The sequence below is a fragment of the Talpa occidentalis genome, unplaced genomic scaffold, assembly GCF_014898055.3.
Source record: "Talpa occidentalis isolate TD23 unplaced genomic scaffold, MPIMG_talOcc4v2.1 talOcc4.11, whole genome shotgun sequence".
NCBI classification, from domain to species: Eukaryota; Metazoa; Chordata; class Mammalia; order Eulipotyphla; family Talpidae; genus Talpa; species Talpa occidentalis.
This window is the reverse complement of record NW_023601104.1, coordinates 65,962,328-65,986,988: the sequence shown is the minus strand read 5'-3', so window position 1 is coordinate 65,986,988 and position 24,661 is coordinate 65,962,328. Positions and strand designations below refer to the sequence as shown.

Here is a 24,661-nt window from a genome sequence, read left to right as displayed (position 1 = left end):
GTTGTTGCTCTGGCCAAAGCCCAGCCTGGGAAATGCTGTCCTATATCTTGGGAGGTGGTTGGGACAGAGAATCCAGGGGGTGTTGGCAACAGGAAGCTACTAAGCCATCTCAGAAGTCATCTTCCAGGTCTGGGTGGAGGCGTCCTAGGAGGGGAAGTAGGCTAAGGATGGAGGGGCTCTCAGTGCACGTTTAGCATTTGACTGCCATATGGAAGGCTAAACAGCACCCAGGGGGACCTCAAGAACAAATACAAAGGAGAGGTCTTCCTATCCCAGCACAAGGCCCACTAGCTGATGCCTCCACCAGCCACTCCACGCTGTCTCCTCGCCATGGTAGCCCTCACTCTTGCTCATGAGGCCTGCATACCCCCCTTGGCCCTGGACACACACACACACACACACACACACACACCCCTTCCTTCAGGTTGTGCCTTTGCCAACGCTAGTCTCTCAGCCTGGGACACCTTACCTTCTCTCTGGCTTAGCTAAGCCTGGATCATTCTGATCCTGCCTTCCTCTATAAAGTCCTCCATTTCCTCTGAATCCGGGACAATGTGCTGCTGCAGGCTCATGGGGCAAGAACAGCCAGGATAGCCTTTACTGGGCTACAAGTTCCCGTTGACCAGCCTGAGTATAGTACTTGACTGGAAACTCTTCAGGGCCGGACTCTGCCAGGTCCACTAAGCATCCAGCTTCTGGTATGGAGCCCGCTCGTTGGTTGACAAGTGGACACTGAAAGAAACAAATATGTAAACAAAGGCCATTCATAATTCAAGTCACTGCATTTATGTTACTAGGTTTTTTTTTTTTTAAAGATTTATTTATTTATGCATACAAGAGCTGGGGTGCAGGCCAGAGGTGTGGGAGGTGAGAAGATTCACCAGAGACAGAGCGGGGAATAGAACAGGCAGACTGACTGAAATACACTGCTGAGGGGAGTAATGGGCATGACAGGAGAGGTCTGCTGCACCATGTGGGTTGCTCCCCTGGCCAGCCGGGGATCAAACTTGTGCTGCAGTGACTGGCCATAGCTTGATAGCACTGTCTTTAACCACTGCGCCACCAGGGAGGTCCCTGTTACTAGGCTTGAAAAGGGTAACACAAACTCACTTGATGTTTAATCATAGTTCAGAAGAGGGGCGGGAGGAGCTTGGGATAAATTCATGGAAGCTTGCCTTGGTTCCAGGAAACTTCAGGTGAGTGACAAAGTGGTTAAGGAAGGAAAGGTTTTGGGGGAGGCTGAGCAGAATTAGGCTACCCCCAGTGGAAAATAATCTTGGAGAGTGATGAAAAGACACCAGAAAAGGTAGCTTGGAGGCTACAGATATTTGGCCAGAGAATTTGGCTTTTATTTCACAGGTAGGGTTTGGATAGAGGAGTGACACCACGATAATGGCGTGCGAGGAAGATGAGTTTGGTGTTTTGCAGGATCACGTAGAGGCAGGGAGGCTGGTTGGGAGGTACAGCAATTGTACATATAACATAGATGAGGGGATAATCATAGAAAATGATAACTGAGTGCTATTACAGGTTACATTGCTGCCTCAACTCTTCACCTACCCCCATCTCCGTAACAGAATTACATGTTCACAGCTTTTCATGATCTCACAAGGCAGAATGTACTTCCCCAATTCTTGACTTTGAGCATGGCCATGTAATTTGCTTTCACAGATGGATTTTCATGTATGGAATGTCAGCAGGAGCTAGAACTAATGCAGGTTGGGAGAGGTGGCTTTGTTGATTTCTGCCATTGCAATGAGAAGAATACATTTTGCTGCTCCCAGAATAAGATGTCGGGAGTCAAGTCCAGCTGCACCCAACCTAGATCAACTGAACTTTACTTATAGACTGTCAGCAAGGCACAGATTCTTGCTGGGGATATAGTGATAGAGAAAGGGACCAGAAGGGGGACAGGGGGAGCAAGAGAAAGAGAGAGGGAATGAGACAATAATAGAGACAAGAACTGAAAGAGCCAAGTCCAAAAGAAGGCAGCCAGCCCAGGATTCCAGGTGGGGAGAGGGTTCATTTGTGGTGGGAAATGTGTTCAGATATGAAGAAGGGGAAGCGAAGCACAGAAGCAGGTAGGTCTACTTGTGAGGAAGGGAGAAATCCTTTCCAGTGACTTCCATTTTCTCAACTAAATAGAGATAACCAAGAGGTGGAGAAAAGGGGACAAGAGTTTGGAGGAGAGAAGAAAGCTTGTGATGGCTGTCTTAGAGAGTGTTAAGAGCCTATTGAAGGTTTGCGGTTTCTAGAATACACCCACTTTTCTTTGTTCCCACTGCCATTTACCTAGCTCAGGCCCCATCGTAACTTCTACATGGTTGCAGCCACCTCCAATTGGTTTCTCTTCTGTCTTGCCTCTACTTCCAGTCAATTGGTGTCACCTCGATCACTGTAAATTCACATGGCATCACATCCCAATTTAAAATGCTTCTAATAGTTTCCTACTACTCTCAAGATACAATCCAAACTCTTAATGTGGTCCTTAGATCTTTGATGAGCTGGTTCACGGTCACTCACAGCTTCATTTCTTGCTACTTCCACATCAAATTCTGCATTTCGACCTCCAGAATTAGTTCAAGTTCCTTGAAGGTGCCATGCTCTTTCCCCGGTGTGAGGCTCTTCCTGAAACACTCTTTCTCTTCCTGCTCTAGTCCCTTCCTCTTATCTACATGGCTAATGCTCCTCCTTCCTCTCTCAGCCCAGTTGCCGCTCCAGGTAGTTTTCCTTGACATTCTCCCACTTTGAGTCTGCATAACCTGCTATGTTCCACTTATTAAAGCAGTTACCACACTGCAGTGTAATTATTTCTTCTAGTAATTCCACTTCTGGGTATTTATCCAAAGAAAAGGAAAGTACTAACTTGAAATCTTAGCTGTGCCCCCATGTACATTTCAGGATTGCTCACAATACTCAAATACAGAAACCACCTAAGTGTCCACAGATGAATAAATGTATAAAGAAAATCTTTCTCTCTCTCTCTCTCTCTCTCTCTCTCACACACACACACACACACACACAAATATTACTTAGCCATTAAAAAAGAAAGAAGTCTTGGGGCCTCCCCGGTGGTGCAGCGGGTTGAGCGCAGCGCTGTGAAGCTGTCCACAGCCTCTGCTGCATGGGTTTGATTCCCGGCTGGTCAGGGAGATTCCCACATGGCGCGACAGACCTCTCTTGTCATGCCTGCTGCTCCCCTCAGCAGTGTATTTCAGTCTGTCTGCTTGTTCTGCTCCCCACTCTGTCTCTGGTGAATCCTCTCACCCCCCTGCACCTCTGGCCTGTAGCCCAGCTATTGTATAAATAAAAAAATAAATCTTAAACGAAAAAAAGAAAGAAGTCTTGCCACCTGTGCCATCATGAATGGACCTTGAGTATGATCTTATTTATATGTGGGACTCTTGGAAAAAAACCCTGCGCTCATACATAGAGAACAGATTGGTGGTTGCCAGAGGTGGGTGTTGGTTGGCCAAAATAGATGAAGGGGCTCAAAGGTAAAAGCTTCCAGTTAAAAAATAAATGTTATGGCAATAAATATACAACATTAGTTATAATTAATATTATAATTAATAATACTATCTCACTATTTGAAAGTTGCTAAGAATATATCTTAAAAATTCTCATCACAAGAAAAAAATTTGTAATTAGTGTGATCATGAGTGTTAACTCGACTTTTTGTGGTCATCAAGTTGCAGTATATAGAAATATTGCGTCATTATGTTGTACACCCAAAACTAATAGGTCAACTGTATCTCAATTTAAAAAATAATGTGATTGCTTCTCTACTTCTCTTTGGCCCTCATAAAACTATAAATCCCTTAAAGTACTACAGCTATGTTTTTCATATTACTTCATAGTAGATATTTGAAAAATAACTGTTAAGTAAGTAAATGAAAAGATTAAAACAGTTAATGTCTCTGCTGAAGGTCACAAGTAACTCAAAGCTTGAGACCAGTGACTCTGCTTCCCCTCAAGGCACCATGCGATTGAACGCTACGCTGGGGGCACGTAGGACCACATTCTGCATAGCCATCGGCACTCAGTTACCTGTTTGGTGCTTTGGTTCTCAGTTGGATTTCTGACTTTCCAAGGTAAATTGCATGAGGCTTTGTGAGGGCTCCCTGCAGGATAATCTCCACTGTCTTTCTGTTGCTATCCACTGCCTTTCTCTTCCGCAATCTGTGGTCTCTGTTATTCAGCCACAGGTTATGCATTTCTTTACATGGCCTTCCAGTTCGTGAAAGCTTTGGGACCGTGTATATATTGTAGTCTCTTGGGTCATTTGATTTTGAGTTCCCAGAGGTCTTTTTTTAAGCTTTTCTTTTCTTGTAGCATAAATAAGTGTCCTGGTTCCAATATTTGATGGCATCTCCTTCACTGCCTTCCAGCAGCTTCCCAAGGAGGTACCGCCACTTGGGACAACACCCAAGTTGTCCTAACACGGTTTCTCAATGACAACAGAAAAGTAGAAGCTCTGCTTTCTATTTTGCACTTCTTTCCCATTCCTTTTCTTTTTGGAAGCATGTTGATTCTATCGCTATTCACACAGACCTAATTCCTGCAGACAAGTCTTGGCCACTTTACATCTTTAACCCATTTAATTGATAACAGAATCATTTCCCACATTCAGTCATCACAGCAGGAAAGTCCGCACTATCTTCTGACATTAGTCAGTTTATAAGATCAGCAAAAGCTCCCTTTTCTTTTTTGATCCATGTTCCAATCATTCACCCATTTATATGCTGTAGATGTCACATTGGTACACTGTATTGTAGAGGGATGGCTAATTTCTCTAATTCTAGAGGAAATTAAAGAATTCCCATCCCCCTTTATTTTGTGTCAACCTATAAACTCTGGCTGGGACAGTCCTGCATTACTGATTTGCCCATTTCTAAATGGGTACTTATTTTTGGTTCAAAAACAATTTGCTCTCATTCAGTTTGGAAACAAACTTTTTTCCCAAAAAAGTGCTTTTTTGGATTTCGCCTTAGTTGAAGCATAGCAGATTCGGTGTAATGAAGATCCACATTTACTCCAACTCCAACTGCCTTTTAGACTGCCTTCTCTACTGCAGAGGCTGAGAAATGGAAACTGTATCTCCCCTTGCAGCCAGGGTCCCAGTTGTGAGATGGTTCAGTCATTCAGACATATGTGGATTGGAAGGCGGGAGGGAGACACAGCCTTCCTCTCTGTTCTTTCTGATGGCAGGCACAGTCAGGTACATCTTTGTGTATGTTGAAAGCAGTGGTAGGTAGGTCAGCTATTTGCTGATGTGGATTCTTACAGGCACTTGGGTGATCTTGGTTATAGTAAATGCAGGGGATTTCCTCATTCTGGTGTCTTCCTGAGGGTGGCCATGGTGTCTCGGTTCTGGAGTTGGGGGCAGGAACAGTAGCTTCACTTGAGCAGTTTCCTGGTTGTCTAAGGCCACAGCTCTGTTGGTGGTGGATTCTATAGAACAGAACTGAGAGTCATCCTGGAAAGATTAAACTTAGAACCTATCTCTTTAGCATGCCCCAATTCCACCCCAGCCCCTGGTAATTCTGTAAGCTCTCCTGGTAATTCTGTAAGCCAAATGACAAGTTCTGTGCAAACTAGAAGGAATGGACTCTAGTCTTTGCAATAGGACCCTGACTGATGGACCATGGGAGTAGTTATCCACAACATTAAGCATCATTTTTAATTAGGAAGGTTTTAAAGCAAAAGAAGTCATCTGAGAGGCAAGGTTTAGGCTTTTTATTGGCAGCTGCAGCTATTTAGGAACTAAATGAGGAGACTTACCTCATTTAGTTTGGGTGCACATACAACTTTTTGCAACAATATCACCAATAGGGTCATGAGGGATGGATGGGAGGCAAAATTCTGGAGGCCCTAACTTTCACATTGAACTTGAACTCATCCTAAAACTCAATCTCAAATGTTTAAGCCTGCCACTCAAATTCTTCTGCTACAATCTGTCTAAAGACAAATGACTTCTCCTCCTTCTCTCCCAGTTCTTTCTCTTCCCTTTCTTCCCCTTGTGTTGGTGTCCTTCATCACCACCGCATACATACCACCTCACATGCACACAAGGGAGGAGTTTATTTGTAAAGAAACAGTGTGATAGAAACAATCAATAAAAGTTTCAGGAAGAAGAGATAACAAGAGCTACAGTAGAGTACATCCCTGGGAGGAAGGGCCATTATTAATTTTGAAAAGCATAAGCAGTAGAAAGCAATTTACATAGCAGAATAACAAAAACAAGCCTAGAAATTGGGTTGCTAGAGTGTGAATGAGGGGTACCCAGTGACCCAAACTGTTGAGAGGTGCATGCCCTGAAAAGGATTCAGTCATCTGCATACACAAAGGCAAAGGAAGGATACACTTAAGTGTGAAAGATTTTTTAAAAATTGGTGTACACAGAGAGAGGAAAGGATTTCAAATAACAGCTTACCAATAAAATTCCAAAAGATAACCATTCCCTCATGGGCAAATGCACAGTCAAACAGATTCAGCCCAAAGCAGAGCCATTGAGGCCAGAAAGCGTGCCACCAGTCTGAGGTGTCTTCTGGCAGGGAACCATAAGAAATAGCTTAGGCAGGTCCCAGAGAGCTGGGATAGAAGGAGAAAAATATAACAAAACTCAAAATATAACACATAATTCAAGATGAAGTCAAGATAATGGCTGCCATTCTCTCTGCCAAGAACCCAGAGCAGCCTCCCCACGCCTCTCACCCCTTTGTCTCTTCCAAATCTCTCTTTCAAGTGTCTCTACGTGTCTTTCCTCCACTTGTCTTCTTCTAAGTCTTCCCCAAGTTCCCGCCTTCATTCCACCTCCCTTTATATACCCAACTTCCCCGTATTCAGGAAGTCCAGTTCATAGCATGTTGGGATTTGTAATCCAGGGTAGTTGTGGGGGTGGGGGAAGTAGGAGGGGAATGGTGCCTTCCCTTCACAGAGGTATATCTGTACTAGCATGGTCACATAGGTCGACATTCCATTTCTCTACAATTTAAGTTTCGGCAATACTTGTTCAAGGTACAAAATTCAAAGTTAAAAGGGGCACACATTAAATATCCTGCCACTCCTGTGCCTGTGTTTCTGCTTCACCCCCAGAGGCCAGCTCCATGGTACTTCTTTCCTAGCTCAGTTTCCCAGGGGGCTCCTCTGATCTGGGAATTTTGTAGGAGCTTCCACAATGGGGGGTGTGTATGTGTGTGGGGCGGGGTGGTGGGTAGAGTTCCAGATGGAGAAGAGTCAGTGGAAGGGTGGGGCACCTGGAGGACCTCATCACAGGTGGACAGAACATCTTTGATTGTCCATTCCCAAATACTCAAATCTCAGGAGTAGCCTTTTCCTAAGCATTATTGTCTGTTAAGTCTTGTTATGTTGTGGTTTATTCCCACAGCTTTCCTTTCAGCTCCAAATTAGAGAGCTGATGGGTGAATGTTTATATATGCCATGTTGTTTTCCTTTCAGGTCCAAATGTGTGCATCTGGGGCAGGAGACTGCTTGTTTTTGTAAAACTAAGTGGGAATACCAAACTAAGTGGAAGATTATGGGAAGTTGCCCCATTAGGAGTTGGTACAAGAAAAACCTGTGCAAGTTAGAGAGAGCGAGAGAGAGACAGAGAGACAGAGAAAGAGAGAGCGAGAGGAACCTGAATAATCTTTTGCAATTTTGAGTGTGATATAGGATTCTCTTCCTTCTTAGCAATTCTGTGCCTCGTTCCTGTTAATATTTAAGGTCTGCTATGTCTCTTATTACGAGAATTAGCATCGGCAGCTTTCAAAATGACTTACCAGTTAACCCCTCCAGAAAGCTTCAGACATTATTCTTTTCTTCTCCAAATTTCCCATCTCTAAGCCTTCTAATTCTCCTTCAAATTTCCATCTGTAAAGTTAATACAATCCAATAAGAAAATAATGTGCTCTTGAGACACTGACATGCTCAGAGCCATTTTATCCTGCCCTAAAGCTTGGAAAGTTTGAATTTTCTTTAGGATAAAAAAGTAAGAAATAATAGAATAATTCACTGTACTGTAACAATTAAATCCAGCAATTTAACATTGTGTATTGGTAAATATAATGCTCCCAATATCCCAAAGTCTCCCATGTATTGAAAGACAAAAACAAAGTTATAAATCTAAACCTCCTATTCTGAACCACATTCCTAAATGTAAATAAGCATCCAAGCATGTTGCTACATATCTTTACAGAAGCAATTACAAACAAGCCTTATCAGTTGCTAAGTCACTGCTGCACACACGCTTATCTGCTATGCCCTCTACTGGATAGAGTACACAAGGCAAGTCGCATTAGTTCCCATTAATTTTTGGCATCATTTCTCTGCATCTGCTTTAGGAAAGCAAGGCGTGAAATTTATAGTAGCAGGTTTAATATTCCAACCAGCCAAAATTATTTTGCTACAAGGACTTACCTTTGGTGGAATATTTCAGGTTGGCTTTTTTTTTTTTTTAATTTTTAATACATAGATTGCGTCTCCCCTTGCAACCCACTGTCCAAACTCTCAAGCTGTCACCAAACTCAGCACGTGGCAGGAATAATTTCATGCAGAGTAAAATGTATTTAATTTCACATTCTGTAAGAATAATTACTTAGTATAATGCCACTTAAAATGTATTTCTATCTGCAAATGCTAATGAAGCTACAAAAACCTGAATCATCTTTGGAAAGAATGAAGGTATTAAGGGTGCTTCGCCTTCATGCCTCTTCTCCTGTAGTGACTGCCTGAAGAGAGAAACCAGACCAAGGGAATAATCCCAGACACATTCCTACCTGCTGTCTTCAAAGTGGGTGTGAGTCCAGTGGTTTGTGGAGAATTGAATCCCACAGACCTCTCCCCAACTTCCCCGAGATGCTGGAAAGAGAGCCCCGGGCTCCCTGGAGATGCCCAGCCCTCACCCGGGTTCATTGGACAGCTCTGGGAAGGGGCTCAGGCACAGAGCCAACAAGGACCACCTACCCTAACAGCAGGACTGGCTGCGAGCCTGTGGCCTTTGACCTTAAAGAGCTTGTCTCTTTGATCATTGGTGCGCCCAAGAAATAAAGGCCATTGTTCTATCTACTGCTCATCAGAAGGCTTAAAGCAGTTGACAAAGGACAAGGAGTAAAAGGGAAAGGAGTTCTTTACCTTTAAATTTTTTAAAATGCTTTTATTTTTGAAATAATTTTAGAATTATAGAAAAGTTGCAAAAACGGTACAGAGCTTCTTTACCCCACTTCATTTAATCTTATGTGACTGTAGTACGATTAAAACAAGAAGCCAACGTCAGTACAGTACTATTAACTGCACTACAGACTTTCATCCAGATTTCACCAGTGTTCCCACTAATAGGTTTCCTTTCCTACAGGAGCCAACCTGGGATCCCACGTTGCATTTAGCTACCAGGTCTCCAGATCCTTCCATCTGTGACAGACACTCTGTCATTCCTTGTAATTCACAATCGTGACACTTCAGATTACTGGTCAGGTATTTGACAGTGCATCCCTCAATTTGAGTTTGTGTGATGTTTTCTGGTCATTCACCTGAGGTTATACATTTCTGGCATGCGTACAGCAGCAGCACTGATCTCTCCGCACTGCTCTGTGGAAGTGGGGTCTGTTTTTCCAGCAATCAAGTCAAGCAGGGGCATGTGCTGAGGGCTATGGGCAGCGGCACGCTCAAGGAACCTGCTGGTGGTCTTCAAATCGCAGTGAACCTGAGAGCATTCGACAAGCTCTCTTACATTTCCTTCTTTCTCTGTGACCACGGTGGCAATGGGAGAATGAGGACATGTCTTTGTTATACACAGTGCTAGTGTTTTTCTTAATCTGGTGAGATCTGCAGAAGGACAAGCCAGAGCCCAGGAAGTCAGAGTGTTATGGATGATGGTGAGGAGGGTGTGGGGAGGGGGGGCTAACCTGGAAATGTGGTTCAGTGTAGCCCCTTGTTGATTCACCAGGGCTTTAGATAACCCGAGAATGAGATTCAGACATCTACAGGGGCTGGAAGCTTGTTCCTTTGTGTTGAGTGGGTGGTGTTAACATTTCTCAATCAGCTTTGTAACAATGAGGATGCAGGTTTGATGTCTTCGTGGGGTACAATGTAGTGGGATAAAGATCCTTGGGTAGGTTTTTAAGACTTGCTTGGCTTCTTCCCCTCTGGAATGGACATACTGGTCTGCCTGGTTCCCCCTCCCTCTGAAAACCTAGTACGAGCTCAGAAATGCTTATTGATTAATACAATTTTTAAAAATGTGAATAGGGCACTCATTTATAAAATATACTGCTGGATGCTCCACCCATGCTACTTGTAAATCTATGTGTCCATCCCCAGCAATGTTTTGAAGCCCCTCAGTAGACTCCAAGCTCCCTATCCTGGGGTGACCCCCCCTCTCTCAGAACCTGGAGAAGCTGTCTAGGGAGGAGGCTATTCTCTGAGAGGTCCCTGGAACCAAAGGAATCTACATTGTTTGGGGGAAGGATCCAATCAAACGTATAGGTGGCAAAATCCAAGTCTGGTGAGAGGAAGCAAATAGTGGTCATCTCAAAGACTCTGTCCAGGGGGTTTGGGGAAACCAGTAGTGAGAGGGAAGGGTGGTCATGTCCTTTCCCCCTAACAATGATAAGGGGGTTGCATGGAATGGATTTTATTCGTGTGTGTGTGTATGTTTGTGCACACACGCACGCACGTGCGTGCATATTCTTGGAGGTGTAGAGATGCTTCCCTTATTAATAGGGCTGATTTCACTTCTGCATCTGCTCGGTACTTCTTGGTTACTCTCTCATAATTGCCAGTTTTCCATGTCATTTAAATAACACATGATGTATGATTATCATTGTAATTTAAATTGAATCATCTAAATATTTCAGATGCATATTTAGTAAGAACTTTTTTTTTTATACAAGGGAGAAGCAAAGCAGCAAGACGCTCTGTATATTCAGTTGTAGAAACTCAATGAGAACTGTTTTACTATCATATTAATGAAAACAGTCAGCTGAGCAGTTGGGATGTACCAGGTACTAGTCAACACACTTTAGGTATCTCAACCTATTTCACCCTCACAGATACACCAAGCAGTATACCCCACCACAGAAATGAAATCAAGGCACACAGAAACTTGCCCAAGTCTTCCATCTAGTAAAGGGCAGAGCTGGAGTCTAGCTCTAACTCCTATACTTAGTGTTTCTAGTGTGATCTTGTTATGTGCTTTTTGGAGCAGCTTATAACATGGGAACGTGAGTAGGAGAGTGTGGAAGGATGGGGTTTCCATTCTCCGCTCTTGTAGGGATGAAATGAGCACACCAGGCACATATCCTAGTATGAGCCTCTTTATGCAGGCAATAAGAACTAGAGCTGTCCCTCCCTCTCTGGAGGTCATAGGGAATTTCTGCACACCATTACAAGAGCTTTCAGCGCAAGGTGACAGTGTTAAGGTATTAATTAAACCCAGCAACTCCATAATTAAGAAAAGGAACAGAGGTTCTCTATCTTACCAAAGTTTCAAGCAGGTCACATGTTTCACATCACATGACAGTATAAGCACAATTTTCATGAGATCCCATGGAACTGCTTTATTTTTTTATTTTTTTTTTTTTTTGCACAAAGAACTTCTTTTTTTTTTTTTTTTGTTTGTTTGTTTGTTTGTTTGTTTGGTTTATACATGCACTGGGTACAGTCAGAAGCGCGGGAGGGTGAGAGAATTCACCAGAGCCAGAGCGGGGAGCAGAGCAGGCAGAAGGACCGAAGTACACTGCTGAGGGGAGCAGCGGGCGGCAGGAGAGGTCTGCGCGCCATGTGGGACCCTCCTCCGGTGGCCGGGGAGCAGCTGGGGATCGAACCGGCGCCGCAGAGGCTGCGGGCAGCATCGCAACCCAACGCTCAACTGCTGCGCCACCGGGGAGGCCCAAAATAAAGTTCTATTTATGTGTATGGGCTCATATACTTCGCATAAATTAACTCACAGTTTCAACAGGTTCAGGCCCTTTAGCTCAACAATTTAATTGTACATAAGGGGACACGTGAAAGGAGAAAAGTGTTGTCACATAAATGCTAACCCTGTGAAATATAAGTCATCTTTACCAAATGTGCAGAGGCCATGCAGCATGGTTTATGTGGACATGTCAGAAGGATTCTTAGTCTAGTGACACCAAATTTATTTGCTTCCCAAAGATGAAGGGTCAAGTGACTAACTCAGATGGGAAATTTGGGTGATTTCAGATCATCAAAGTCCTTCAATGGATATTCAGTAGGAGTTGTTGTAATGACAGAGACTAGTGGTTGTAACAAAAGTTGTAATTGGGGCCTCTCCGGTGGCGCAGCGGGTTAAGCACAGTGCTGAGGGGCAGTGCGCAGCCTCTGCAGCACAGGTTTGATTCCCAGCCGGCCAGGGAGATACCCACATGGCGCAGCAGACCTCTCCTGTCTCGCATGATGCTCTCCTCAGCAGTATTTTTGGTCTGTCTGCCTGTTCTGCTTCCTACTCTGTCTCTGGTGAATTCTCTCACCCTCCCAAGCCTCTGGCCTGTACCCCACTTCTTGCATAAATAAATAAATCTTTAAAAAAAAGTCGTAATTGTTATTATATTTCTTACAACTCACACAGATGACTCAAGAGTCAAATCTGGAAGAAATTACTATCGTTTAAATGCTGAGCTGGTAGAGTTCATAATTAGGAAACCAGACATTTAGTCTTCAAAAAGGCTTCCACTCTACTGGACAATAATAATTTTTTTTAAAGATTTATTTATTATTTATTTATACAAGCACTGGGGTACAGTTAGACGTGCAGGAGAGTGAGAGAATTCACCAGAGCCAGAGCAGAGAGCAGAACAGGCAGACTGACGAAGTACACTGCTGAGGGGAGCAGCGGACGTGGCAGGAGAGGTCTGCGTGCCATGTGGGACCCTCACCGGCGGCTGGGATTGAACCAGCGCTGCAGAGGCTGCGGGCAGCTTTGCAGCCCAGAGCTCAACCGCTGCGCCACCACGGAGGCCCAATAATAAAATTTTTAATAGTGTGGCTGAACCAAATAGAACAATCATATACATTGCTTCTATATGGTCTTGGTTTCGGGGAGGTTAATTCCCAACTCAATGAATATTGCAGTGAAGCTGGGACACATTTCCTTCTATAAAACATAGAAACATGATCAAGTTTTGAATCCTTCTTAGGAGCGGTAAGAATATATGAGCTAGAACATTTTCCAAATTTAGCTTTCAGTAGCTGATTCAGCTGAAAAGTAATTTATGTTAATAAATTCCTGGAATACAAAGTGACTTTTTCTTATCACACTAAAACCTTTTAATTTGGATATACATTCCTAAACCCAGAATGTTTAGGAAAATCTCTGTCAAAAGCCAGGGATACAACTGGGGCGATCTAAAAGAGAAGGAAAACAAAGAAATTATATCCCAGTGATTTGGAGGAAGGGAAGAAAGATGTCCAGTGTAAAACTTTTAAGCAATTTCCTATAATTCTTGATTTCATACACCATTTATCTGTAGAAAAGTTTACCATAATTTTAATATGTCTGCATTATTTAGGGACTTTAAAGTGACATGGAGTTGATGGTAGAATAGCCAGGCTCACCTAGCTGTGATGCATACCAGATTGAGTTAAGAAGCTCATGGTCCAGTCCCAGCTCTGACTACGCACTCGTGTGATGACATTCACCAGACATTAACCAAGTCACTTGATGTAGGTCTCATATCTTCATTTCTCAAACTAGATTAGTCATGGTAGGTGATCGTGATCCTTTACTAACCTTTTTAAGAATTCAATAAACTTAGCTAAGTTCTCTTAAACCAGTGGCTATCAAATTATTTTTTTACTGTGACCCATGATAAGTACCCTTCCTATTATGACCTAGTATACATAGACTTAGATTTATGTGTATATGTTCTATATATCTCACACACTCACATACACAGAATATGGTGTATGATATACCCACACACACACACACATTCAATGAAACTGAGAGTTTCATGAAACAATACTTACCCTGTAACCTCAGAGGCGTTATAATATTTTCTATTCTATCTCCTAGAGAGGAAGCTGGTCAAATTCTACTACGCTGACTTCCGCCTGTGCATTGAGGAACTTGCTCCAGGTGAATATAGGTGAACTGTATAGGTTAATGGTTAAAAACCTGATCAATGAAAGAAACAAAAACCATGTAGATACCAGTCAACATATTGAAGGAATTTGCTATACTTTTAGTAAAAATCTATGACACACTTAAAAAAAAGGAACCACTAAGTATAATCACTCTGTCAGTGAACTGACCTTTTGTAAGTGCTATATAATTGGGCTTTGGGTTTTCATTCTTCCATTAGCTACTTTTTTTGAGAAACTTCCTCTCACCTGTCAGATGGACTTTTAACTCATCAGTCAAAGGAATCCTAGTGTTTTGATAAGTGGATCATCTTCCATTTACAAATAACTCCCTTTAAAGTTAATGCAGTTTTTGCTAGAGTGTTTTAAAATTACCCTTGATTTTTTAATATTAATCTTTAAAAACACTGTTAATACAATGATTATATGATGTTTTCATTCCACTTTGAAAACATATCTTGAGAAAAGATACTGTAAGACTCTAATTTTTGCATCTTTTACCCTGTCCTCAAATCCTCAGTGCATTCTCTGTTGTAATTTTTGAGGGAGTTATAGGGATTTCTTGTGTGTTAGATGATAGTCATTGGTCAAGGGTAATACATGGCTCACCCCGTGATCCTTTGGGTCTGATTTCCCAACAATATACTTTCTAATCACACATATCTTTGCATAGGATGACAATCACTGGTATTAAGGATGTTTCTAGTGGTTCAGTCATCTAGGAAATATTTCATTTAGATCAGTAAAATCTCAAAATATCTTCTTAAAAAAGTAACAGCACCAAACAACCCTTTTCAGGGACACTCCTAATAGAAGATGATTGTGGCTTGTTTGTGTACTTAAAAAAACAGGGCAAGAACTCCTTTTATTTTTATAATACATAATGAACTTAACGAATATGAAGATTATACTCCATCTATTATACTTTTGCTCTTGATACTACCAAAGACTTATAAAAAGTTGTAAACAATTAAAACTATGAACTATGTTTACTAGCTGTAAACAATTACAAACTATGTAAACTAGTAAACTATGTTTACTAGTTGTAAACAATTAAATCTAAATCTTAGATTTGCTATATTTCTATTGATCTTTTATTAGACCTTTGACATTATCCTCACTTAATGACAACTATGTACAAGGCCACTTGGGTGCTCTGTGAAGTTGGTTCACTGGGATGGGATTATGGCCCAATTATTTGCTATCATGTTTTTAATCTAGATTATTTGCCATGATGTTTTAGTCTTGACATCAGCTCAACCATACCAACTCAACTTTTCTAAAATCACCATATTATCCATATTACTAAAAATTAACCCTCACCAATAACACTAGGATCTGCAGAAAAGATCCAGCTTGCTCTGTTTACAGGTCAGTAATTGCTGGCTTTATGTTTACAGTTGTGGAACCCCTACCATTCCTTTCCCCACACCAGGTATCTTTCATTCAGACTGACATAAACTAATCTTTACCGTACATACAATTTTCAACAAATGTATGTTACATTATTGAAGCACAATCAGAATTATAATTTGCAGAAAAATCCCTTTCTCAAGATGTATTCCTATTAGTTTGCTTTCCTATATCCAGGTAAGCACATTGTTCTATTCCTAAAGCTTTTTTTATGCCATCCATGCTGATCCAAATCAAACAGACCTTTGGAGGGTACTGACAATGACGTCTTCATTGAATATGATCGCTGCTAAAGCTTTAGCTCCTTGTTTACTGTGTAATGCTGTGCCAAGATCTTGGCCTTTAGATGTTCCCAGAATCCCTGGAAACATTACTTATTTGTTCATAAGTATAAGCTTTAGAATCATTTTGCATCCACAACAAAATATGAGATTGAACAAAGTAGTGTGAATCTCTTGCTGGGCTGGATTTTTTTCTTTACCTAACCATAAGATGTCAAGCCAGTTAGAACAGAATTTTAAGTAATACCCTACTTCTGTGCATTTAAAAAATATACCGGAATTAAGATAGAGTAAACAGATTTGCTGTCATGGCATCCATTTTTTTTCAACCTTTGGTATCAATTTTCCCCTGAATATTAGAAGTATTAACATTGTTATGTTCTGTTGGATATTGGTGAGGACTATAATTAAGGACCCACATTGTTTGCTTAACTTTTAAAATACAAAATTTTAAAACTTTTCATTTCCTAGTCTGATGACTTAAGGAAATCATCAAGGAGTGATAAAATAGCCCTAACACTTGAAATGGGCTTTGTTTAAATAATATACAAGCTAAACATGGTTCCATCATCAGAAAATACTAAGAACATGGGTAGGAAAAAATACTTCACAATTTCTATTTGAAGATTTCTAAATCATATGCTAGTAATTGACTCCTATTTTGGCTTCATTTTCAATAACAGAACAAAAGCTTTGTTAAAATGGGTTCTATTCAAAAAGAGAAAAGAAGAAAGTCAATATCAAAAAACCTAGCATCCCTTGCATCAGAGGGAATAGGGCTTAGAAAACATGGCAGCCCCAATCCCCTTCTCCACTTGCCCTCTGGGGTGTGTGCCAGCCCTAGGGCCAGGCAGCAGGGCACTGCAGCATGTGGAGAGGCAGACAGTTTTGCTGGCTCCTATTTGCCCCTCAGGCTGAAGTCCAGGCAGAAGTTGGCTTTGTGGGGTTCCTGTCGTCATGCCAACCCCTGGCACTCCAGGGACACTGGTAGGAGAATGCTGGCCAAATCCTCCATGAGAAGTCACCTCCTTCACATTCTCTTCCGTGTCGGGGGGTTAGACTGAAGGAAAGCCCTTCTGTTAGATTTTATGGTGTTGATGCACTTGCCAAGGAAAAGTAAGAGAGACAAAAAGAAAGCAACTTGTCTCACACAATAGAAAGGAAATATTCTTCCAAGTAGTTGATCTGGGATTGAAGCCCAACATCCCCAAATCTCAGCTCAGTTTGCTGTTTCATTGACTGATAGATTTCAGAAATTTAAATAATTATGATCCCATCTACTTTGGGTCATCATATCATTGATTCCTCTGAGAGAGTGGTCCAAGCCATTGTTGCAGAAACACAGAATATCTATGCACCAGCTGACAGTGCTGTCAGTGCACAAAGCATAGTCAGACACAGATATAGGGCCACCGTGTAGACACAAATTGGTAAGCATATCTTCTCCCAAAAAGGCCGTCGTTTGCCTGAAATTCTTAAAACCATAAGTAGAAAACAATACGTTTAATAAGGTTCTTCCAACACCACATCTGATTATAGATGTTTAAATGAATATTCACATCCACATAGAGAGTTGTTCAGCAGCAAACACGATCATCTCACATCTGCACGCAATCTCTTCTCTGACCAATACAAATAATGCAATTCTAGAGAACGTTTATTTTTATTTTATTGCACATTTTTGTTTACTATGGTAAACAAAAGGAAAAGTAGGAATCATCATCTTCCATAATTTCTTTTAAATGGAGAAACTTAGACAATTTATCAATGCTTCCTTAAATTTTTACACCACACTGAACTCCAACAGGTTTTTGTTTTAAGGTAAACCAGGTTTTTGGTTCTTCCCTGTGGAGAAGTTACTTTCAAGTCAGTGAAAGTTCTTGGCCCATGATTAAAAGTCTTTGCCAATTAGTACTCAACAACTTCAATTCATTTTTTTCTGGTTCAAGATGAGTAGGAGCCTAATAAGGCTGTGATAAAAGGGCAAAAGGCACTGAGAGCCAAAAGCGGATTAATGAGCTCCTCCATTTATTTGTCTTCCTAACAGCTGAACTGTTACAACTATTGACACTCTTCAAAAGGTTCCGCTCTGAACCCTGTCCAGGCACTGCAGGCTCCAATGGACATCTTCAAATCCAGAGAATGGAGGGGCAAGAGCTTCCCCTGTGTGATGCCAAAACCAACAAAGCCCCATGGATCAGGTAATGAAACTTCAGCTTTCCCCCCTTTGAGATTTATTTACTGGCAGCTGACAAGGGGCAAATTCAGCTCGAATTGTGCAGTCAAGGCCCTGTCAAGCTTTTAGAGGCACCCTTGTCTTGAAGCACCTTCATGACTGGCATTTCACTCAAAAGCCCTCGGCACTGGTCCTTAACAGCTTATGACATCACAAAGGACACTCCAGACAGATGCCTACATGGCATCCTGCAGCATTTTAAAAGAGAATTAGTGGTTTTAATTATGGTCGTAGTATGAAAGGGAACCATGCAAGCTCCACAGGAGACCTTTGATCAGACCCTTTTGCTAGTACAATGCCACGGAACTGTGACTATTCCTGGTAAGGGGCCTTTTCTTGCTGAATGACTCACCAGTGATCTTTGAATGCAGACAAGCTTCTAGCCCTCCCTCTTCATTAGTGAGCATTTCTATACAGGAGCCTATATAGTGCTTGGAGTCTAGGAGCTATACAATTGGGGGGAAAAGAATCGCTACAGATTCTGGCCTCTACTTAGGAAGTGCTGAAGGACTCTGAGTGACTTTATTCATTAAAACAGGTTGCTATTAATTAACTGTCATAATAAAATAAAGAACTATTATTTGCATTTCTTACTCTGTTCTTTTTAGTAATATGTATAAAAGATGCTTGTAACAGAAATGAATTTATTGAACCACTTCCCCATCGTCCCCTCACCCCTGCCTGTCTTTGCATTTTGGCCACAGAAGTCTACTCATTATTTGGTCCAGATTTATGAGCCCAACCAGCAGTCAAACATAAATATAAAATTAATTAAGGGAGTACATAATCCTTTTCTCTTGTCAATCAGTTTATGTAGCTGAAAAAGAAAGCAAACTTGTTTGCTTTCTTTTTTTGTGAATTCAGAGAATTATCTAAGACAATAAAACTCCAACTTTTTTCAAAATATCACCCAAATGGTGTTTAGCTGGAGATGTGAAATTATGTAACAACCACAGTTAGTCAAAAAGGAAAAAAAAAACAAACAAAAACCCAAGTATTCTAACTTGAAATATAGCAATTAAAAAAAAAAAAAAAACAACAATATCGCTTTTGGGAAACATAAAATCTTGGGTCCTGTATTAATGTTTTAAGAATTTAACCTTCAAGACCAATCCAAATAAGAAGGGCCCTTAAGATTTATGCTCAGTATTTTCAGTATGAAAATAGTTTGCTCTCTTTAGAATGTAATCAAGCAGTTACCTGGTAAAGGACTGCAGAAGTAGGAAAATTTCTGGAATGATTCTTGCTCAAATACTAATTTGATAACATGGAAAAAAAAGGATTTGCATAAAACCCCCCTCTCAGTCACTAACCCCCCATGAAACAGTACTACTGTACTTATATCTGGGAGACAACTTAGTCTTCTATTTTTTCATAGCTTCTTTTCTTGGAGGAAAAACTTTTGGACTATGGAATTCTGGAAGCTGAATGCCAAGCAGGTTTTTCACATTTTGCTGTCTCAGACATTTTTCATATTTCTTAGAATTTGCAGTTCTTTTCTTAGGTGCTTTAGAGCAACTGAAATATCAGCCAGTTGTGGATCATACTGTGCTTTCTGAGTGTAGAGACGGAAATGTCTGATGGTTTCCGATAACAAGACTTCTGGGTCTGTACCTCGTTCTGGAAGGCGCAGCACCCGCTCGCAGGCGATGGCATAATTCTTGTGCCAATTCACTGGGTGCTCCTTTTGAAAATAGACAATCTCCTTATAAAGCTGGAAGACAGCAAAAATGTTGGTATCCCATTGTTATCCCTTGAGTTTTTTTTTTTTTTCCAAATAACAGAAAACACAGAGGAATAATAACACACACACACACACACACACACACATCCAAGCAGCCTACAGTAGAAATCTAATCGTTGCTAGGCCATGCAGAAAATGCAAGGATGTTACTGTAATTATTACAGTGGCAGGAGGCAAATATGCTTCATCTAAAACTGCTTCTGGGGCTTTTCGGATGTTGCAGAGGGAACCCTAAGACACACTGTGTCAGGACAAAATGCTCTTCCTCCCGAAAGATGTTCTGGGAAAGGGATTTAGTTCTAATTCATGGAAAGCTATTTACTCAACAGGCAGAAAGGTTGGGATTCTAAATTTAGCTGTTGGAGAAAAAAAATAGCTTTCTTTAGAAAACTGTATGGAAAAAGAACTTGAAGGAATTTAAATTTTGTCTAACATTTTTACATAAATTTCTCCCCACATTAAAAACAGCAATACAACAATAACAGAACTCAGACAAACATTATCGAATAGGCTGGGTATAAAAGAATTTGAGACATCCTTAAAATACAGTATTTAAAATCTTCACAGTATACCATAATTACAATTTTGATAGTTAAGACTTTGCCCACAGAATGGAGAATTTTGTTCTTCATCATCAGAGATAGTACTAACGGATAGAATTAGATTTTTATTTTAGCCTTAGAAATTTGGACATTGAGTTTTCCAAAGGGAAAACACTGAAATTTTATAAATAAATAAGAAAGCAGATACAAATCTATAAAATGGAAAATCACCTTGCTAATTTGGAAACTTCACAGCCTTCTTGGGGCTTGTCAAATTAGAGTCAGATCCTTAGGAATGCAAATTTTCCAGTGGATTCCACAAGAACATAGAGCAAGCAATGATGCTTTTTTCAGAACAAGTGCTGTACGAATCAGAACTGTATTCATCACATCACTGACTTGAAATGGACTCAATTCTCTTACCTATTTCCCAAACTCCTACTCCAGCGCAGACAAATGCCTATTAGCATCCCCATGAAAATTCCACAATCATGTTTGACATGTCATTTTGATATGATTAACCCTGTCGTCAAGCTATCTTTTATTTTTTTTTTATTTTTTTTTTATTTTTATTTATTTATACAAGCACTGGGTACAGTCAGAAGCGCGGGAGGGTGAGAGAATTCACCAGAGCCAGAGCGGGGAGCAGAGCAGGCAGAAGGACCGAAGCACACTGCTGAGGGGAGCAGCGGGCGGCAGGGGAGGTCTGCGCGCCATGTGGGACCCGCCTCCGGTGGCCGGGGAGCAGCCGGGGATCGAACCGGCGCCGCGGAGGCCACGGGCAGCTTCGCAACCCAGCACTCAACCGCTGCGCCACCGGGGAGGCCCCCGTCAAGCTATCTTTTAAAGCAATTTCTCCTAGTTTCCTTCATTCCATGCGTTAGAAAAAGTCACCTCACAGTTTGATATACCTTAAAGCTAGTAAGTCTGCCTCCTTCCCTTTTACTGTCTTGGTAAAATCTTCAAATTTTGTCCTCCTTTCCCCACTGCCCTTTTTCACTGTTGATTCCCTGTCTCCTGAGTGTCCCCCCGCACCCCCGCAGTAAGGAATGTATAAATGGCTTGGTGCTCCTTGGCACAGAATAGGCACTAAGAACTCCCCAAGCTCTCACATTCCCAGGTTTTCACCCTTGATCTCCCTGATGGATTGTCCTCCCTCTCCCCTCCCCAGTTTCCTCTCCCACCACCTGTCTGGTGCTCCTTCTGCTCGCTCAGGGTGACACTCCAGTGACACCTCCTCGGGACTCTTCCCTGTTCACAGCATCCTCTCCAGAAGTGGGGCTTCTCTCCCACACAGCACCTCTGCAAACCTCTGCTGTCACCAGACTGCACTTAACCAAGGCCTTTATCTTCCATCTCTCACTCTAGCCTGCCATCTCTTTGATAGCAAGTACAATGCTTGATTGCACCACAATATTTGGTATTAACTGGGCTGCACTCAATAAAAGCTCTGTAAGTGAATGAATTAACAAATAAGCAATGCACCCATGATCACAAAATTGAGGAGTAAAATTAGTCTATTCTGACTCAACACCATGCTATTCTTTCTTAGCTCTAAATAAGTGCCTTGGTGAAGTCAACCTACTGAGGCCTAGTGATAGCAGAAATATCCCAAATTGCTCACACCTTTGGTTTCAGGGCTCTGTTCTCCTTGGTCCTTGCCAAGATGTCTGATTCCTATATGGCAGGCTCCAAGATTATCTCTGCAGATATCTGAAGAGCCCAGTCCTATAATCGTAGCAGGGGCCTGTTAAAACAGTGCCTCTCCTCTGTATGTCCATTACCCATCAGAGAGGACCACAATGCTGTCTCAGTGTGGCTGGGTCTTCTTTGGTTTGACTTTCTGGGGTCATAGAAGACAGAGCCTTCTCGTGACCTTTATCTTTGTTTGTGAAATCTCAACCAGCTATGGCCCCATCAAAGGTAACCAGGGTCATGACTTCTGAGTAGAGGGCAACCTGTAAAAGGCTATTGCTGTTGTGGTAAATCACCACAAACGCAGTGGCTTAAAACAACACACATTTTTTATCTCACAGTCCTGAAGGTTAGATGCCATAACATCAAAGTTTTTGTAAAATGGCAGGGATGCTGTTGTTCTGGAGGCTCTAGAATCTTTTTTTTTTTTTTTTTTTTTGCCCTCTGCAGCTTCCAGAGGCCTCCTACACTCCTTAATATGTGACCTCTTCCTGCATCTTCCTGGCCAGCCATGTAGCTTCTTCAGATCTTTCTCTCTGACCTCTACTGACAATGTGGCATCTTCTTCTCTTATACTGACCCCTTCCTTTGCCCGTCCCCCACCCCCAACCTTGTAAAGACCCTTGTGATTACACTGGGCTCATGCAGATAATTCAGGATAACTGCCCCATCATATTTTAAAGTTACCTTTGCCATGTAAGGTCATATATTCACCAGTCCTAGAGATTGGGACACGGGCATCTTTAGGAGGGACATTATTTTGTCAACCACAACCATTTACTTTAGATATTATTTGTGACACATATAAGTAGTTTCCCATTTATACAGCTTTATAATGCCCAGACAAAGCTGGAAAGAAGAAAATCAAAACTCTACTATGATACAGACACCCTTTCTCCATCCCAAACAATCATCACCACCATCCCACCAAATACATTCCTTTATATTAAAGTATCACATACGTTGTATGCATGAGCGTAGAGCTGAGCTTTCACATTTGAAGGTATATTAGCAGATTCCGCCAGGCTGAATATGAAGAAGGGTGTTTTCATCCTAGGATGGGGGTGGGGCAGGGTGGGAAGTGTCATTTAAATCATGTTGTCAATTTCACAGTCAAAGTTAAATCTTCCAGACTTTTCCATTGATAAGAAACATATAGATCCCTTATTATATTGTTTCTGAAAGTCTTGTATTCATGGACATTTACTGTGAACCAAAGACAACCACTTATTCCCCCTACCATATCCGAATCTTTCAGAAAAAAGCTCATGCTCCTCATCACACCAGATGTATATTATTTTGACACCAGGAAGGGGAACTTGTTGAGTTTATCAGCCTTCCCTGAAGGTGCCCATCACAATAGCTCATACTATGTCTGTCCAGTTCTTCAAAGGTGGCTGGACTCCAACCACGTGGACTCATCCCAAAGTTTTCAACATAGCAGTTCAATCACTACCTGCCTGGATTATGGCCTGCTTTCTTTTTTTAAGTGACTTGTCTCCCAGCTTTCCCAAAATCACAATGAAGAATTGTGCAAACACATGACACATCCTTCACTAGATCTTCAAAACAAGTGTTCGTCTTTATTAACTAGAAAGGTAACTTGAAATATGCCACTGTCTGACTTTTCCAAAAATAGCACTGCACAAACTAGAGTATATTTAATCTTGTAAGTGCTATTCTAGTTGTATTTCTTGATAATTAAAAAAAAAACTCTTTAAACTTACATACACCCTATACACTATAATTGGATCCCAGTGAAGTACCTGCCCCAGAGTGGACACAAATACATTTTTGCTGAAGGAAGTACTTTGCATGTACTTGGTACATCTGTCTGTGCTACTTAAGACTCTACATTAACACTGGGGCCAAAGTCTGTTAGTGTTAGATATTTTGATTATTTTAAAATAATGACAGGGACCAAGAGTCAAGAACATCACCGCTAAGTGTTCTGCACAGGAACAGCAGGGACGTGTAACACCTAGCACATTCACATTCAAATCTCTTCCAACATGTCTGTCTGCTTCTTCAGTCTGTAAGCTGCTTGGGGGTAGAGACTATGTCATATTTATATGTTTGGCTTCCATGCCTAGCACGGTGCCCCACCTCAAGTCAGTATTCAATAGGTGCTTAAATAATTAACTACACATCACACATGGAGGACAGCAAGATCTGTTCAATCAGTGATACACTGGTGTGTTTGAAGCAGGAGAGCATGGGGGATACAAGTGTCCTAGAATCAGAGAGATGCTTGTTTTGGACTCTCGCTAGTAGCTATGTGGCCTCTCTGCCTTCAGTTTGTTCTCTTGTAAGATGGAGGTGATAGTAATTTACAGGTTGTTGTATAGATGCAACGAGATTATTCACAAATAATGATTTGTACAATGCTTCAAACAAAATAATTGCTTATTGACACAAAAATGCAGATTAGTCACCTTGCTTGCCACATCTCCTCATTGGCCACAGATTCCCAAGTAGAGAGATCAAACCTATAGTTACAAGAAAATGTAACATTATTCTGTCAGCTATATTTATTGATAGATAAGTAATCCCTGATTAATAATCACAACGGTTATGAAACAGGGTAGATTTTGATGTATTCATTAAATAATTAACTACATGTCACACATGGAGACAGACAGCAACT

At 41.4% G+C, this 24,661-nt stretch overlaps 1 protein-coding gene across 4 annotated transcripts in view; it reads right to left on the bottom strand.

Moving 5' to 3' along the window:
* Positions 1 to 310: 310 nt before the first annotated feature.
* Positions 311 to 24,661, bottom strand: part of TMEM260 (transmembrane protein 260) — a 71,531-nt gene continuing 47,180 nt past the window's right edge. The window contains exons 14-20 of one of the 4 annotated variants that reach the window (XR_008550101.1): positions 24,450 to 24,503; positions 22,977 to 23,067; positions 13,990 to 14,137; positions 7,785 to 7,875; positions 6,437 to 6,594; positions 4,051 to 5,454; positions 311 to 732 (exon numbers count right to left, since the gene is read on the bottom strand). Coding sequence is in view for 1 of the 4 variants with exons in the window: in XM_037503408.2 (XP_037359305.1) it covers positions 19,493 to 19,747; positions 22,977 to 23,067; positions 24,450 to 24,503 (400 nt within the window). In the remaining 3 variants the exon portion in view is untranslated. Of the gene's footprint in view, positions 733 to 4,050; positions 5,455 to 6,436; positions 6,595 to 7,784; positions 7,876 to 13,254; positions 13,366 to 13,989; positions 14,138 to 15,426; positions 19,748 to 22,976; positions 23,068 to 24,449; positions 24,504 to 24,661 lie in introns of those variants that run through there. The other 3 variants (XR_008550103.1, XR_008550104.1, XM_037503408.2) reach the window with 3 other exon arrangements.